This window comes from Dermochelys coriacea, chromosome 3, assembly GCF_009764565.3.
Source record: "Dermochelys coriacea isolate rDerCor1 chromosome 3, rDerCor1.pri.v4, whole genome shotgun sequence".
NCBI lineage: Eukaryota > Metazoa > Chordata > Testudines > Dermochelyidae > Dermochelys > Dermochelys coriacea.
Genome location: NC_050070.1, coordinates 109,918,733 through 109,933,312, shown reverse-complemented (window position 1 = coordinate 109,933,312; position 14,580 = coordinate 109,918,733). Strand labels below are relative to the sequence as shown.

The window sequence follows — 14,580 nt, the reverse complement described above, 5'->3', positions numbered from 1 at the left end:
GAAAGAGAGAGAGATGGATAGGGAGAGAGAACTTGGTGTGTTCTTGCCCCTCACTTTATAGTTCAATCACCCTGCGAAATGCATTTTCCTGAGGGTTACACCTAGATAAAGTTCATTCCCACTCTAAGGATGGAGACAAGGGGTTTGTTGGCGAAAGAGGTTACATACTGTTGTTTTGCTAAGATGTAGGTCTGTTTGTTCCTGCCCCACTTTGGTGACACCTGGCTAGTGGCGTCAGCTTGTCTATCGTTTAAACGATTAACCGATTAAAGGGAGAGGGGCTGTGGTTGCTCTTGGGGCTGGTTGGCTGGCCGTTGGGCTGGGGTCAGCTTGCTGACCAGCTGGTTGGGGCCGGGGCCTGTTGGCCAGCCAGCACAGCTGGGGTCTGGCGTGGTGCAGCCAAGGTCCAGGGTCTGACCAGTGCAGCTGGGTCCGGCACTGAGGGTCTGGGGTCCAGCGTGGCGCAGATGGAGTCTGGGGTCTGGCCAGCACGGCTGGGGTACGGTGTGTCATGGCCGGGATCTGTCCGGCAGGTCCAGGGTCCAGCATGGCAGGACCAGGGCTGGGGTCCAGCCAGCGCAGCAGAGGGTTAACGGTTAATGTCAGTTAACTAGTAAGCCTAAGGCTTATCTGTTAACTGGTTAACATTTTACATCCCTAATAGGGAGTGAATACAGGGGTGCATTCTGTCAGAGACCTGTCATCGTTATACTGTAGTTTCTTTTTTTTCTTAAGTCTTGGAGAAGAAAGTGTACGTTTCCTATAGACCACAAATGCACCAACTGGAAATGACTGATAATGAGGAGCACCCAACACATATGTCCAGCAAGGAGTGCTATCTCAGACCTACACTATAATGAGTAATCTCACTTGACAGGTGCATAGTATTGTTAAGGCACAGATCCTACTTTATAAAAAATGGCTTGTGCTTTTTTGTATTAGGTAAAGGGTCTTTTTTCAGAATGTCAGGGGATGTCATTCTCATAATCCAGCATTTTTTATCCAGGAGCCTCTCAGTTTCTGGATGCTATGCTGACACAAGTTCTAACATACATCCAGTTTCCAAGCAGTTCACATAAAAGTAACAGAAAACCAAGATAAGTTTTTATATTATTGCTGTTTTTCTTCCCAGTGTGGGGGAATAATTGATATCACTGTATTCATGTTCTAGTTGTGGAACTGGCAGATAATGAAAAGATATATCAGAAGATGTAGCATAACCACAGAATGAACATGCAAGAAATGTTCAAAGCCAGGAAAGTTATTTTCAGTGTTCTAGTTAAATGTCCTGGGCCCACAAGTGATGTCTACTTATTTGGTATTCCATCATTTAGACAGCTGTTCAAGTAAAGGATATTTATTCTGCGTGAAACAGGGTTCATTAGTAAATTGTATACTTTCTGTGCTTTCTATCAGTAAACCTTTCAATTAATGTCATAGTCAAGTGTCTACACTCTGAAACATTATTTAAAGATCCCATTTCTGAATCTTTATAATCAGCCTCTGATGGGCTTTATATATATATATATATATATATATATAAATAAATATAAAAGAGAGCTCAATTAAACTGAAGGATCCTTGAGATGCTTACTATGGATTTAGATATCAGTTGAGCAGAGACTACATTACAATTCACTTCCAGCAAGCCTGTCAGATGTTAGCAGCAATGAGAGTATTGAATTAAATGGCCCATAAATGGGGTGTTCTTTTACAAGAAGCAGTATGAATTGTTAAATGTACTTTAGTCCACAGTTTTCTATTAGAGCTTGTCTGCAAAGGGACTGGGTGCAGCATGCTAGTAAGAGACAATATGGATGAAACAAAAAAACATGTTTTTTTCTTAGTTGTTCCTCACAGAGACTCATTGAGCAACTGGCTTGATTCCAAGCTCCTGATGGAGTGACTAAGGAATCGTAGGTTTGTCAATAACTTTTACTTGATCTATATAGGCCAGGTCACTATGAGCTTTGATCAAAAACATCTTTCATGTGGCTTCCCTAATTCTGCATTAGCCTGAATCATTCTTGAATCAAAAAGACAATTGAGTATCAGTGCTTTCTTCTGGCATTAGTCCTCTGCTTCTCCAGGTTTACTAGATCTGTAATATGTGTTTGTTAAAAAAAAAGTAACAACAGGACACATCACAGCACTGAATCCATTCCGCTCTTCAATTGTCTGAATCTTTAATTTGAGCTGACGATAATGTAGAGGAGAGAGAATCTGTAAGAGAGGCTGGAAATGTATCATTTGGACGTGCTCTGCTCCATAATTCATTTCCATGTCTCTTACGTGTCCCTTTTTGGCATGTATGCTTTCACTTAAACCAAAGGGAGCGAAGAGGTCTTTCTAGTAATCCTTTTGTTTTCAGTAAACATCATCAAAGAATAAGAAGCATAAAAAAGGAAAATATCATATTATAAACTACACTGGCACGTGAGCCATACAATAATCAACTTTCCAGCACTGTAAAGGCAGTCCATATTTCCCACAAGATTCTCTCCTCTGTATTTTCATATCGAGATAGCTCAGGGATAGGAACCTATGGCACACATGTCAAAGGCGGCACGCGAGCTGATTTTCAGTGGCACTCACACTGCCCGGGTCCTGGCCACCAGTCAGGGGGGCTCTGCATTTTAATTTAATTTTAAATGAAGCTTCTTAAACATTTTAAAAACTTTATTTACTTTACATACAACAATAGTTTAGTTCTATATTATAGACTTATGGAAAGAGACCTTCTAAAAACGTTAAAGTGTATTACTGGCATGCAAAACCTTAAATTAGAGTGAATAAATGAAGACTCGGCACACCACTTCTGAAAGGTTGCCGATCCCTAAGACAGCTCATCATTTCTGATCTTTGAACCCACTAAACATTTCAGTAAATTTTACTACTTTGTGTTATCTTCCCTGCCACAAATTAAATTGATTCAAATATATATACACACGCACACATGTAACTGAGAACATCCCAGATTCCTAGAAAATATATGTGTGTGTGTGTGTATGTGTGTGTATAACAGTATTTTAAAAATCTGGGATGTTCTCAGTTAGAAAGAAACAAGGATTCCTGTTGAAACCGTGTGATAACTTGGATAAATTCTATATGCAGGCCTGCTCACATGTTGCTATGTAAGCACGAAGTATAAAGTACTGCATTATTATAATTACTATTAAAGTGTGTGTTGTACATGTGGTAGGTGCAAACTGCAAGGTACTGAGTGTTGTCAGCTCTAAATGAAGCCAATGGGAGTTGAGGACACTTTACATCTCCTTAGAACCTGTAGCATGAAACTCAAATGTTTAAAGGTATATCTATGCTACAGCAGCATAGCTGATAGTTGTACTGTTATAGTGCCACAGTGTAGAAGCTTCTTACATCAATGAAAGTGGTATTTCTGTCAATGTAGTTAATACAACCTTTCAAGAGGCAGTAGCAAGAATTCTTCCATAGTCATTTCTATACTGGGAGTTAGGTTGACCTAACTATGTCATACAGGGCATGAAATTTTTCACAGTCCAGTTGCATAACTAGGTTGGTCTAATTTGAAAGTGTAGACCAGACCTAAGAGTTTGTTTTCACTGTAATGGTGAGCTTGAGTTAGAACACTTGAATTACTTCGGAATGAGAGTAAGGACACTGCAAAATAACAGTGGAGCTACATGGCGTAATTGGATTAGCAGAGTGACTGGATTAGCAGAGTGATTGGATTAGCATTTGACGAGTTGTTGTAACTTAAACTTCTGCATCCCCACTGCACTACTAGCTCAAGCTACAGCAGCATTCAAGCTTTTCCCTGCCTGTCTCCCAGCCAGCTCTTATTTAAAGGACCTAACTCAGGGGCGGGCAAACTTTTTGGCCTGAGGGCTGAAATTGTATGGAGGGCCAGTTAGGGGAGGATGTGCCTCCCAAAACAGCCAGGCATGGCCCAGTTCCCCCGCCCCCTACCCGATCCCCCCGCTTCTCGCCCTCTGACAGCCCCCCCCAGACTCCTGCCCCATCCAACCCCCCTGTTCTCTGATGGCCCCCTGGGGACCCCTGTCCCATCCACTCCCTGCTCTCTGTCCCCTGACCGCCCCTGGACTGCCCGCCCCTAAGTGCCCCCCGCCACCCAATCCAACTACCCTCTCCTTCCTGACTGCCCCCCCAGGACTCCTGTCCCATCCAACCACACCTTCTCCTTGATTGCCCCCAGAACCCCTGCCCCTGACTGCCCCCCGCTGCCTCATCCAACCCCCCCTCTCCTTCCTGACGGCCCCCCCGGGATCCACATCCATCCACATCCCCGCTGCCACATCCAACCACCCCTTCTCCCTGTCCCCTGACTGCCCCCCACCGCCCATCAACCCCCCCCTTCCTGACTGCCCTTTCCCCGGGACCCCTGCCCCATTCAACCACCCTGTTCCCCGCCCTCTGACTTCTCCGACCCCGATGCACACCCCCAGCCCCTGACCACTCCCCAAACTCCCCTGCCCTCTATCCAAGCCCCCTTGCTCCCTGCCTCCTTACCACGCTGCCTGGAGCACCAGTGGCTTGCGGCGCAGCTGCACCAGGACAGGCAGCGGCGCCGCGCAGCGCAGAGCAACTATTTCTTCCCTGTACAGCACAGAGCACCAGGTCAGGCCAGGCTCCGCAGCTGCGCTGCCCCAGGAGCTCACTGCTTCACTGCCCAGAGTGTTGCACCGGCGGCACAGTGAGCTGAGGCTGTGGAGAAGGGGGAACAGCGGGGGAGGGGCCGGAGGCTAGCCTCCAGGGCCAGGAGCTCAGGGGCCAGGCAGGATGGTCTCATGGGGTGGATGTGGCCCACGGGCCACAGTTTGCCCATCTGACCTAGCTAGATGTTAACTTCAGCTAAATGTTTATGTGTGTGGATGGGAGTTGAGTTAGGGACAAACCTAGAGTTAAAACTCAAGCTAAGAATGTATGCAGTGAAGACAAGTCCTAGAAATATAGAATATATATGTGTCACTTCATCCACTGCTGACATGTAGACACAATATGACACAAATTTTACCCAGCACCTGTGAAACAACACAACAGCTTAAAATAACTAAAGCTTATTTTTTAATTAACAATACTTAAGATCACTGGAGATCAAGTTTGAAAGCAAGTTATTAGAAAGTAGGCACACAGAACTGAGCAATGACACAGTAAGAGTCATGAGGTTGAAGCACTTTTAAAACAATATGGATCTTTGGTGATGTAAGAGAAAAAATAGAAAGTATATCCAGAGCGAAGGACCCTACACCCAAGACTTGAATAATAACTTGTCTGATGAAGGGACTCAGTTTTAGAACTAATTTAAACAAACTACCAAGGCTGTGTTCAGTCATGCAGTCTGCTAAAATTACAAAACATTTGATAAATAGAGGAAATAAGCCCTCTTGGTTAGCGATTTATAAGCAGGTATTGCCTGATGTAATCACATTGTTCTCAGATAATCTGCTCGGTATAAAATGAAAATGTAGCCTGTGGTTTACACAACTATATACTCAACCTGGGTTATTTAGGGGTGGCATTCACTTCACTAAATGAAACAGGTCAAATCCTGGCCCACCAAACTCAATGGCATTGACTTCGGTGAGATCACTATTTCAAGTTAGGTTTTTGTTTTGTTTTACACAAATTTCTGTGTATAACAAAAATCATACATACTGTATTCAATCTAGGTACTCTGGCCTCTTTACCATAGTATATGTGATGTAAGCATCAATATAATGATTATTACTGTTTAGGCATGAGCAAATCAAATAATGTACTAAATATGCCAATTAGCATGGATAACAGAGCTATTTTAGGCAATCGAATATGGTCCAGTTACTTTTTCTTCCTGTTTTAATTCACAGTGCCAGTTTAGTACAGCTTTAAAAATTAACTAAAGAAACATCATGTTGCCATTGTTTTCAATTGTTCTTAAAATTTGTTTGTCTGTTCCATCAACAGAAATTGGTCCAATAAAAGATCTCTTACCTTGTCTTCTCTTAAAAATATAGTTACCTTGAATCATATTTAAGTGTAAAGTGTTCCAAAATACCATATTTTATTAAAAAATACATTGTTAAAAACAGGTTAATGTTAAGTGTGTTTCACTGGAGTCTAGCTAATATCTAATAACAGTTGGTTACACTTCCCTTTAAAAAAATTCTTCATCTTTTAAAACCCAAACATTTGGACACAACAAATTGGGTCTACACTACCATATAAGTCCTTCATTCATGATCACTGCACTTCACTTCTGCCTACTCAGACTTAACTTTGTTCTCTTGTTCTGTTCTGCAATGGAAATATGCTGCTGGATGTATATGATTTTATATATTGTTTATTAGATTGTATTTAATGTAGATTTGTATTTTTTTAAAAGAAATACAGTCCCAGGTTACATTAAATTATCTCTGAATTCTATATAAGTTCTAATAATGTAATGTGTTGGTGGAATAGAAGAATATTTGTAATGAGTGAGTGAACTAGCTGATGTTAATCAGCGTATGATGCTGTGGACTTATATAAGCATACAGGACATAGCCTTGCAATTTTATATGTATTAATTATATTCTGTACCATCTAACACATCTAGATTTTTTTTTAGAGAGTAAAGGTATTATATATGTTAAGTGTTATAGTAAATAAGAAATGTAAATCCCTTGATAGAATAGGCAATATTATAATCTTCTAGTAATTTGTTACTTTGATCACAGCAAATTTCAGGGACAACAATGAGTTTGGGTGAGTGACTGATGATTATTTTTTAACAGTGGGATATTTATTTGCTGTTTCTTGTGAATGTTCATTTCTAGACAGTCTAACATTTGTTTTTTTAAAGAATTTTTGTTCAGAAACAGTGTTCGCTAGATTGCATTGTTTACACTTGAAAATAGCTCTGTATGGCTGAGCCACGTTGTAGCTGCAGATAACAGGACAATGGGGGGGGGGTAAGGAGAAGAGAAACAAAATATCATAGCCTAACACTTTGAGGCTCACACAGATCTACACAGAGCATTTCTTCCTGACCCAATGCACAGAGTCAGGACTCAGGCTTTCTTCAAACTGGTTCAAAAAATTCCAAAAAAAGAGCAAAACAAATGATAGTGAAAGATCAAACTATCCCTCACTTACAAAGTCTCTTTAAGCAGTATAGCAATACCATCAGTACTGGAACTTGGGCTGCTGGGGGTGCTACTGTACCCCCGGTTTGAAGTGGTAATAACAACCCAAATACATGGTTTCCACCTTCAGCATCCCCACTATAAAATTGTTCCAGCACCACTGAGCAATACCATCAGTTTCCAGTTCATCTGGCCTGGACTTGGGCAGAGAAAACACTCCTCCTTCCTCTCAAGGCCTTCCCCAAGGTTTCAACGTCTATCCTTGCTTTAACGGGCTCTTACTTAACCCTTTTTCTGCCTATGCTGCTGTGCTGTTTATTTTATTATGAAGCTATTTGTTACATATTTTTTTAATTCTTCCCCATTGGGCCGGTCATTCTCACCCCCAATCACCCCTTAACCCCCCTCCCAAAAAAGCCCTAACAGTCTCAGCAAGACAAAGGGAAACAAAACAAATGGAGAGTCTGTAGGCCAAGCCAGTCAGGAAAATGTTTACAATTTGAAAGATGGGTACATTTGCAAAACACTATTCCTATACTGATATCCGGTAATATTCCCAGAAAAAAAACAACAACTCTACTCTGGAATGAGAGGCTGCCTAAAAAACATCAGGGGGATAAGTTTATTTTTGGGGAAGATACAAAGAGAATGAAAAATTAGGCTTATAATAAGATGAAAGCACCAACCTTATCTTAGGCTCTGCTACCACCACTCCATAATAAATTATAGATGCATTTTATTGTTGTCAGGAGGCATCAACAGGCCCTCCTTCAGCTGCTTTACATGCAGTTATTTCTGGCTGGCCTAAAACTCCAGGTAGGACTAGCATAAGAAGGAGCAGTGATCAATTCCTTTTCACTCTGTAGGGCTAAACCAAAGAAGAACCCCCAGCTTCCTCCAATTAGGATCTAAAATAAGAATATCCTCAAATATTTGGGTATATGCCCATACTACAACTGATCATAATTAATCAGGGTTGATTCCCTGTGTGGTTACCAAGGTAACCATAGATTTCATGATTGCTCCTGTTTTTTTTTTAAACAACCATATCCATAACTTTTCCCTATAAGGAATTTTTGCAAGTTGAAGGGTGGATTGACAGGATGTTAACTGGGAGTTAAGTAGAGTAGTCAGAATATTGTCAAAACAACAACAAAAATGGCTTTTCAACCCAAACAATTTTTCGTGTATGTGGAAAATTTTCATTTTGATTGGAACTTTCTAATTTTAAGACAAAACTTCACCCCCAAACTGCAAATGGTTTAGTTTCATAGCATTTCTCAACCCGCTGTAGTTCTTAACACTTGAGGCAGCTGTTGAGTATTGAGTGCTGTGCCACTAGGCTGAATGGGAGGCCAATAGAGAGCATGAACTCATCAACTGCTCTCTATTGGACTTTCACTGACAGATTTAATTCCTTTGGGGTTGTAAGTTTTTTATATGGGCTTTGGTTTATAAAGCGTGGCTCCAATAAAGCAACTCTTGCCTTCGAAAGTTATCAAAATATAGTAAAAATTGGGAAAATAAACTTTAATTTGGGAACAAAATAATGCCTGTAACTTTTGACTTTTCTAAACTGTATTGCCATGACTTTTGCCCTTTTCACCAAAAACACCTCCATGACACTTCCTAAAACCTCCCATGTCAAAACGATAGCCCTGCTATTAAATAAAGTGCTAATACACTGAGGAGAAATATACTTAATATACTTTAAGAGCAGAAGATATTTCTCTCCAGAGGAAAATCCCAAAAATCTCATATTCTGATAGGCAGTTCATCAGAATGAATTAGAATGAAAGCTGGTGAAGATAATATGATGGGTAAAACATCAGATAAAATTAGATTAAAAGATGATGAAAAGCCCAACAGCCAGAAGCCTCCCTTGTGACCCAGCCAAAGTAATGCTTGGATAAATAGAGTCTGACAAGGCAAACAATTCCTTCAAAAGACATTCAAAACTGCCTTCTACAATACTTAAAGTTGAAAATAAAAAATGTACCAGATGTTTGCATGCAGTTCATTTCAGCAAATGCTACAATGTGCAAAGATTTTAAACAAACCCCCTCTTCAAATGTTTCAGCAAATCTACATTTCTTCAGAACAACATGGGCTTCAATTGCCCTTTAGGTTTGTGGTCTGGATGATGAGACTTCCTGAATACACAGGGCCACACATTATCATGTGCTTCACAATGGAGGTCTATGAAAAATGTCACAAGTGAGGCTTTTTCGGTACGCAGAATGTCACCTGGGAGGAATGTCCTCAGAGTTGGCATGATGCTGTGTGTAAAATAAGAATGTATGTACAGCTTGGCAGCCTTTGTGAGTGCTTAGTGGATGACCTCAGAATTCACAGGGGGCGGTCTGAACAGACATGGGAAGATCCACCAGCAAGCGAGCATGTTACATCGTATTATTCCCTCTAAAACTGGCATATAACATGGCAAAGTATCTGGCAGAAGTTACAGCTCTGTTTAGCAGTAGTGATTCCCAGGCTGCTTCCTATACCCACAGGTTAGGGAAACAATAAATAACTACATAGCCAGTTTGTGTACACCCCTGGAACGTGAAACAATTAATCAAGATCGACATTTGTGAGCAGTTCTGATCTGCTCTGGCCATGTGGTGCACACCCCTTGAGGGATGGCCTCTGCTGTAGCTACAGACTAAGAGTGCCAAATGGTTTGCCATGCTCTGACGCCAACAGAAAGGTATAATAAAATATCTCACACAGGTCCAGTCAGACAAGATGTGTGAAACAAGCATGAAATCTGTGAGCTCAGTATTGCATGTACTGCAATAAGTGCCTGGTAACAAAGTGGGCTCTTAATCAAATGCTTTACCTCATCCACAAAATGCCACATTAGTTGAAGGCTAGCAAGAATATCCTACTGTTTCCGAGGCATATCATTGCCTCTTGCAAAGGGGGTGGAACAAAGATATGCCCCTTGTATTGGGGCAGATACACCATTTTTTCTTCAAAAGCATTTTTTAAAAACCCCACACACGTCCACTTTTTCAAAAGGATAATCTAACGTAGGTTCTGCTACACAGTTTTGGAATACTTAGGCAGCTAGCACTTTTGTTAGTTTTTTAACCATACACAAGGATACTGTATGGCCCACGGAAATTAATTTCTTGAACAAGCTTCTCTCACTTTCCAGCATTTTGTTAAAACAGGGTTAATCTCAAATTACAGTGATATAATCATATTGATTTCTTCCATAGGCCTAATAATCATACACTTTGACCAGTAAGGGTAATATTCTCAGCTAGTGTAAATCTGCAAAGCGCCATAAACTATGCTGACTTATACCAGTTCTGGGCTCCAGGTTCACTGACTTCTGTGTGGAGGTTCCAGGTATATGCAGAAGTCCATTCTGAGTCTAGAATAAGGGACTAAAGTATGTACAGATTTTACATTTGCTCAACTTTCTTCCTTAATTATCATGTGCTCTTTCATCAGAATTTTACAGACATTAGTACAAGACATGCATGAACCATTACATGGTGAAACCAGTCTCTTAACAGCTTTGGTTACACAAGACAGCGCATGTGTTACTATACTCACCATTCCATGATTCAGCCAAGAGGGTATAAAATTATCAAGAAGTTTTGGGTAAACCACTTCTCTGTCATAGATATAGAGGCTCCAAAACATTGTCACAACAAACTGAGGAGGGAAAGAAGGGAAAGAAAAGACAATTTAAAAAAATGCTTATGGTCAATTATCTGATTTCGCTGCCCTTTTTCATGTTAGTTATCCATAGCTCTGCACCTACCTAAAGATCTACACACAGGCAGACTGACATTATTGCTGATAAACCCAGTCTTCCTTTTTTCCCAGTGTGGTCGAGAGTATTCTTTACATTCTCAAAAGTTATGATATTTCTTTTCTGTGTTTGACATTTAGACTGGAAAAATAACTTTTTTAGTTATATACGTGGGGCCAAGTTACAACTGAGTACTATATTTTAGTAGTAGATGTGGTATTTTAATAATGTTTTTACCGCTAACAGCACAGAAAACAATGTGAAAACTCACAAGATACAGCATATATCAACATAATGAGTATTAGGGCTCTGTTCATATGGGGTGAAATTCACCCTTGAATAGAAGGTCATCACTTCTTATGTCCCATTTCGGCAACCAAATACTTTAACCAAGAAATAAATCTAACTCTTGAAGTGTTATTCACAGAATTTATGCACAGAGGTCCAAAAGAAAAAAATAGGTTTCCAACATCCTACTCACTTGTCCATATGAAACTCATCTTGGCTCTTGTCAAAGAGACAACTTACTAGATGCCCAAAGAGTGAGCATTCATTCTCCCCCCTCTCTCTCTCTCTCTCTCTCACCTGAGGATGGAAGAATGAGTTTGAATAAAATAAAAACTAGCCTAAACTTTTAGCCAAAGCTTGTGCAAAACCTTTTAACTTCTTTTGAAGTTCAAAAAAGCTGATAACTTCTTTCCATAACATTTTTTATTTTGACCCGCCTCTCCATTTTCTCTTTCTGTCCAAGACTATGGAAGTAGAAAGACTGAAAGGCTTTTCTCATAATATTTTTATCCTAACTGAAAGCAATAAGTACTGGAAGGCTGGAACTGCTAAGTTTTTTGAGGTTTGCTCACCATTAATTTAGCTCCATTGTCTTTCTCTACTATTTAACAGTGCTGCCCTTGATTCAGACTGTTCTGAACATGCCATTGTCAGCCATGGAGATTTCACTGTTGGCTCACACCAAAAAAGTAGGTTATGCTTCCATCGAAGCTATGTCTACATTATGAACCTTAAGGTCTCCTTGCTTTTAAATTTGTACTCTCTCTTCCTGAAAATGCAGTCTATCTAAAATAAAGTAAACACAATATAGAAATATTAGTGTTAGCTTAACTTAATAAAACCCTGAATGTTGGAAAGAAAACATAGAACTAAATTCTTTGTATCTACACTGTTTTCTTTTTAATTTGAGTTCAGTTCAAACTATGTTCACAGTCCTGTAGGGATAAAAGGGCTATCACTTGCTACAGAAAAACTGACAACTGAATCTTTCACTGGTAAGTTTCAGGGGAGATTAGAGGTTCTCCATGCAGAATAGATTAGACCAAATTTAGCCCTAAGCAGGTGCAGCTCTCACTGAATTCAATGGGAATGTGTCCAATTGTGCTGGGTGAGGGATGGTTTTTGGGGACTAAGGAGTGGGAACAAGGAATGTGGGGTTTATGGGGGCAAGGGTGTTTCAAGGTCAGAAAATTATCAGTGGATGTGGATGGGATGAGCATAATTCACTTCATAATTCACTTCACCTCTGGCTTTGGGAAGTTAAAATTTAGGTTACAGATTACCAGTGGTATCTCATGCTAACCACAGATATGTATGCTTAAAGAAGACAGATGTTTGGATTATCTAGACTGGTAAATTGTTCCTTCAGTGCACATACAGCACATAGTTCCTTAGTTTCCAACACACTTTCCCATCTGTTATGATGACTTTTGGTGCTCAAAAGAAGTTTGGACCCTTCAACTTGTGCGTAGGCGCCAGGAAAAATAATAGGTTATGATGGACAGCCTGCAAAATACTGAAAGTATAAAGTGCTCTTCAAGAAGTCTCTCCTCTGTGCCAGTATTCGTATTGGCATCACAGAGCTCTTTACACACCTGTTGACACTTATCTGCCAAAATATGAACAGTTGAACAATAGGGAAATAAAGCAAAGTTTCCCAACTCCTTTGACTTCCTTGAAGTCCTGTTGTATTGCAGTGGGTCACTAAGAATATATTAAGACCAATTGGGACATCAAAACATACGTAGCAAGAAATCAGGCTCGAAAGCCCTCAAGAAAGCTTGATCCTACATCAAGCAATGGTACCAAAGGTAAAACTGAAACATATTAGAATGAATCCAGCTAAACTGGCAAACACTTGGGTCTGGGATTTTTGCATGGGGCAAAGTAAAATGATAGGAAAATGAGGTAAAGGTAAGAAAAGAGAGGAGGAACCATCTGTCTCTTAACCAAAGTCAGCCAATGGATGGAATTAAATCAACACAGCTGGTTGCAACCATCTGGAGCTACAGACGGTAAATGCTGCTTAGCAAAGCACCACCACAGGCAGACATAAGGAAAGACACAAAAAATAAAACATTACAGTTCTAATGTAAACCAACAAAGAGAAGGACATTCAGACTCAATGGCTGCCACGCTAACCTAAGTCTCTTTAATTGGAGGAATACTTCTCACGTTGGTTGGTCAATGTCTCTAAGTGGTTGATCCCAACTTTTTTTTATGAATTAATATGGACGACAGAAAAATCTCATTTTTAGGATATTTTACATAGCTTCCTAGCCACCCTTGTGGCTTGCTTTGATTAATAAGCAACTGTTTGATAGTTTTAAATAGGTTTAAGATTCTCTTCAATATCAGAGAGTGTTTATATTGGTATTAGTGTAATTTAATTTGGGCTAAACTCAGCTAGATTTCATATGGCTGTTCAGTGAGGGGGAAGGGGAAAATGAGCTCCCCATTTACATATATTGCAACCCCTGCCCAACTGGGGTAGCACAGGTAGTGATATTGAGTTGCTTTTCCCCTCTCTCCCCCTAAAGAACAATTTTACAGAATGGGGAAAGGAGGAGGTACAGGGAGCAGTTGGAGCCATGGCGTACCCCTGCTTATATACTGGCCAGCACAGTGGGCTGGCCACACATGGGGCAGCGGGGGAGTTTGAGGCATAGCAGTTTGTATGCTTCCTTGTATAGCTGAGGCAAAATGGCACAAACCCCAGAAACCTCCTTCACTTTCCCTGCTGGGGATACCCCTGGCATGGGACCCCAGTAGGCAAAGAGCCATTGGAACTTGCTTCTATACCTCCCTCCTTGCAGTCCCTTGCACAGGGAGTATCTCAGGACCCAGGAGAGGCATGATAGGAGTGGGAAGAAGCAGTGCCTAGAGCACCATGCACTTCAGCAATTCCCAGCTTCCATGTTATTCCTAGAATACCAGCTCTGATTTGCACAGGTTGGATGTGCAAATCAGAGCTGCTCCCAAGTTTCTCTGCCTCAAGGTTGTAGCAAAGAGCCAGGCAGCTATAATCAGCTCCCTGGGATGCTCTTTCCCTTTCCCCAACTCTACTGCACAAAGCAGATGCTAATGCTGCAGAGAATCTGCCTCTATGAGGGTGTCACTGTCACAGTTCAGAGCAATTGCACCCATATTCCCCCTCTGTGGGCCAGCAAAGGCACCCATACCCTAGACTTCCGGTTCCTCTGCCACCACCTCTCTTGGACAGAGGCCCAAGTCTCTCTCCCTCCTGACCAGGTTTTTTTTTTTTTCTTCTTCAGACTGCACAGTTTCCTACCTACACTGTGAGTTCCCCAGCGAGGCAGACTGCCTAATCAGGCCTACTTTGCTTTCTCTTCAGAGGTTATAAACAGTATAACCTGAAGCTGTAAGTTACCACACAGTCCTGTCTAAACAAAT

At 41.0% G+C, this 14,580-nt stretch overlaps 1 protein-coding gene across 8 annotated transcripts in view; it reads right to left on the bottom strand.

Annotated features, from left to right (window-relative positions):
* Positions 1–14,580, bottom strand: part of AIG1 (androgen induced 1) — a 200,121-nt gene that overhangs the window by 113,235 nt on the left and 72,306 nt on the right. For all 8 annotated transcript variants that reach the window (XR_006280014.1, XR_006280015.1, XM_038397002.2 and 5 more), the window contains one exon: positions 10,677–10,778. Coding sequence is in view for 6 of the 8 variants with exons in the window: in XM_038397002.2 (XP_038252930.1) it covers positions 10,677–10,778 (102 nt within the window). In the remaining 2 variants the exon portion in view is untranslated. The remainder of the gene's footprint in view (positions 1–10,676; positions 10,779–14,580) is intronic.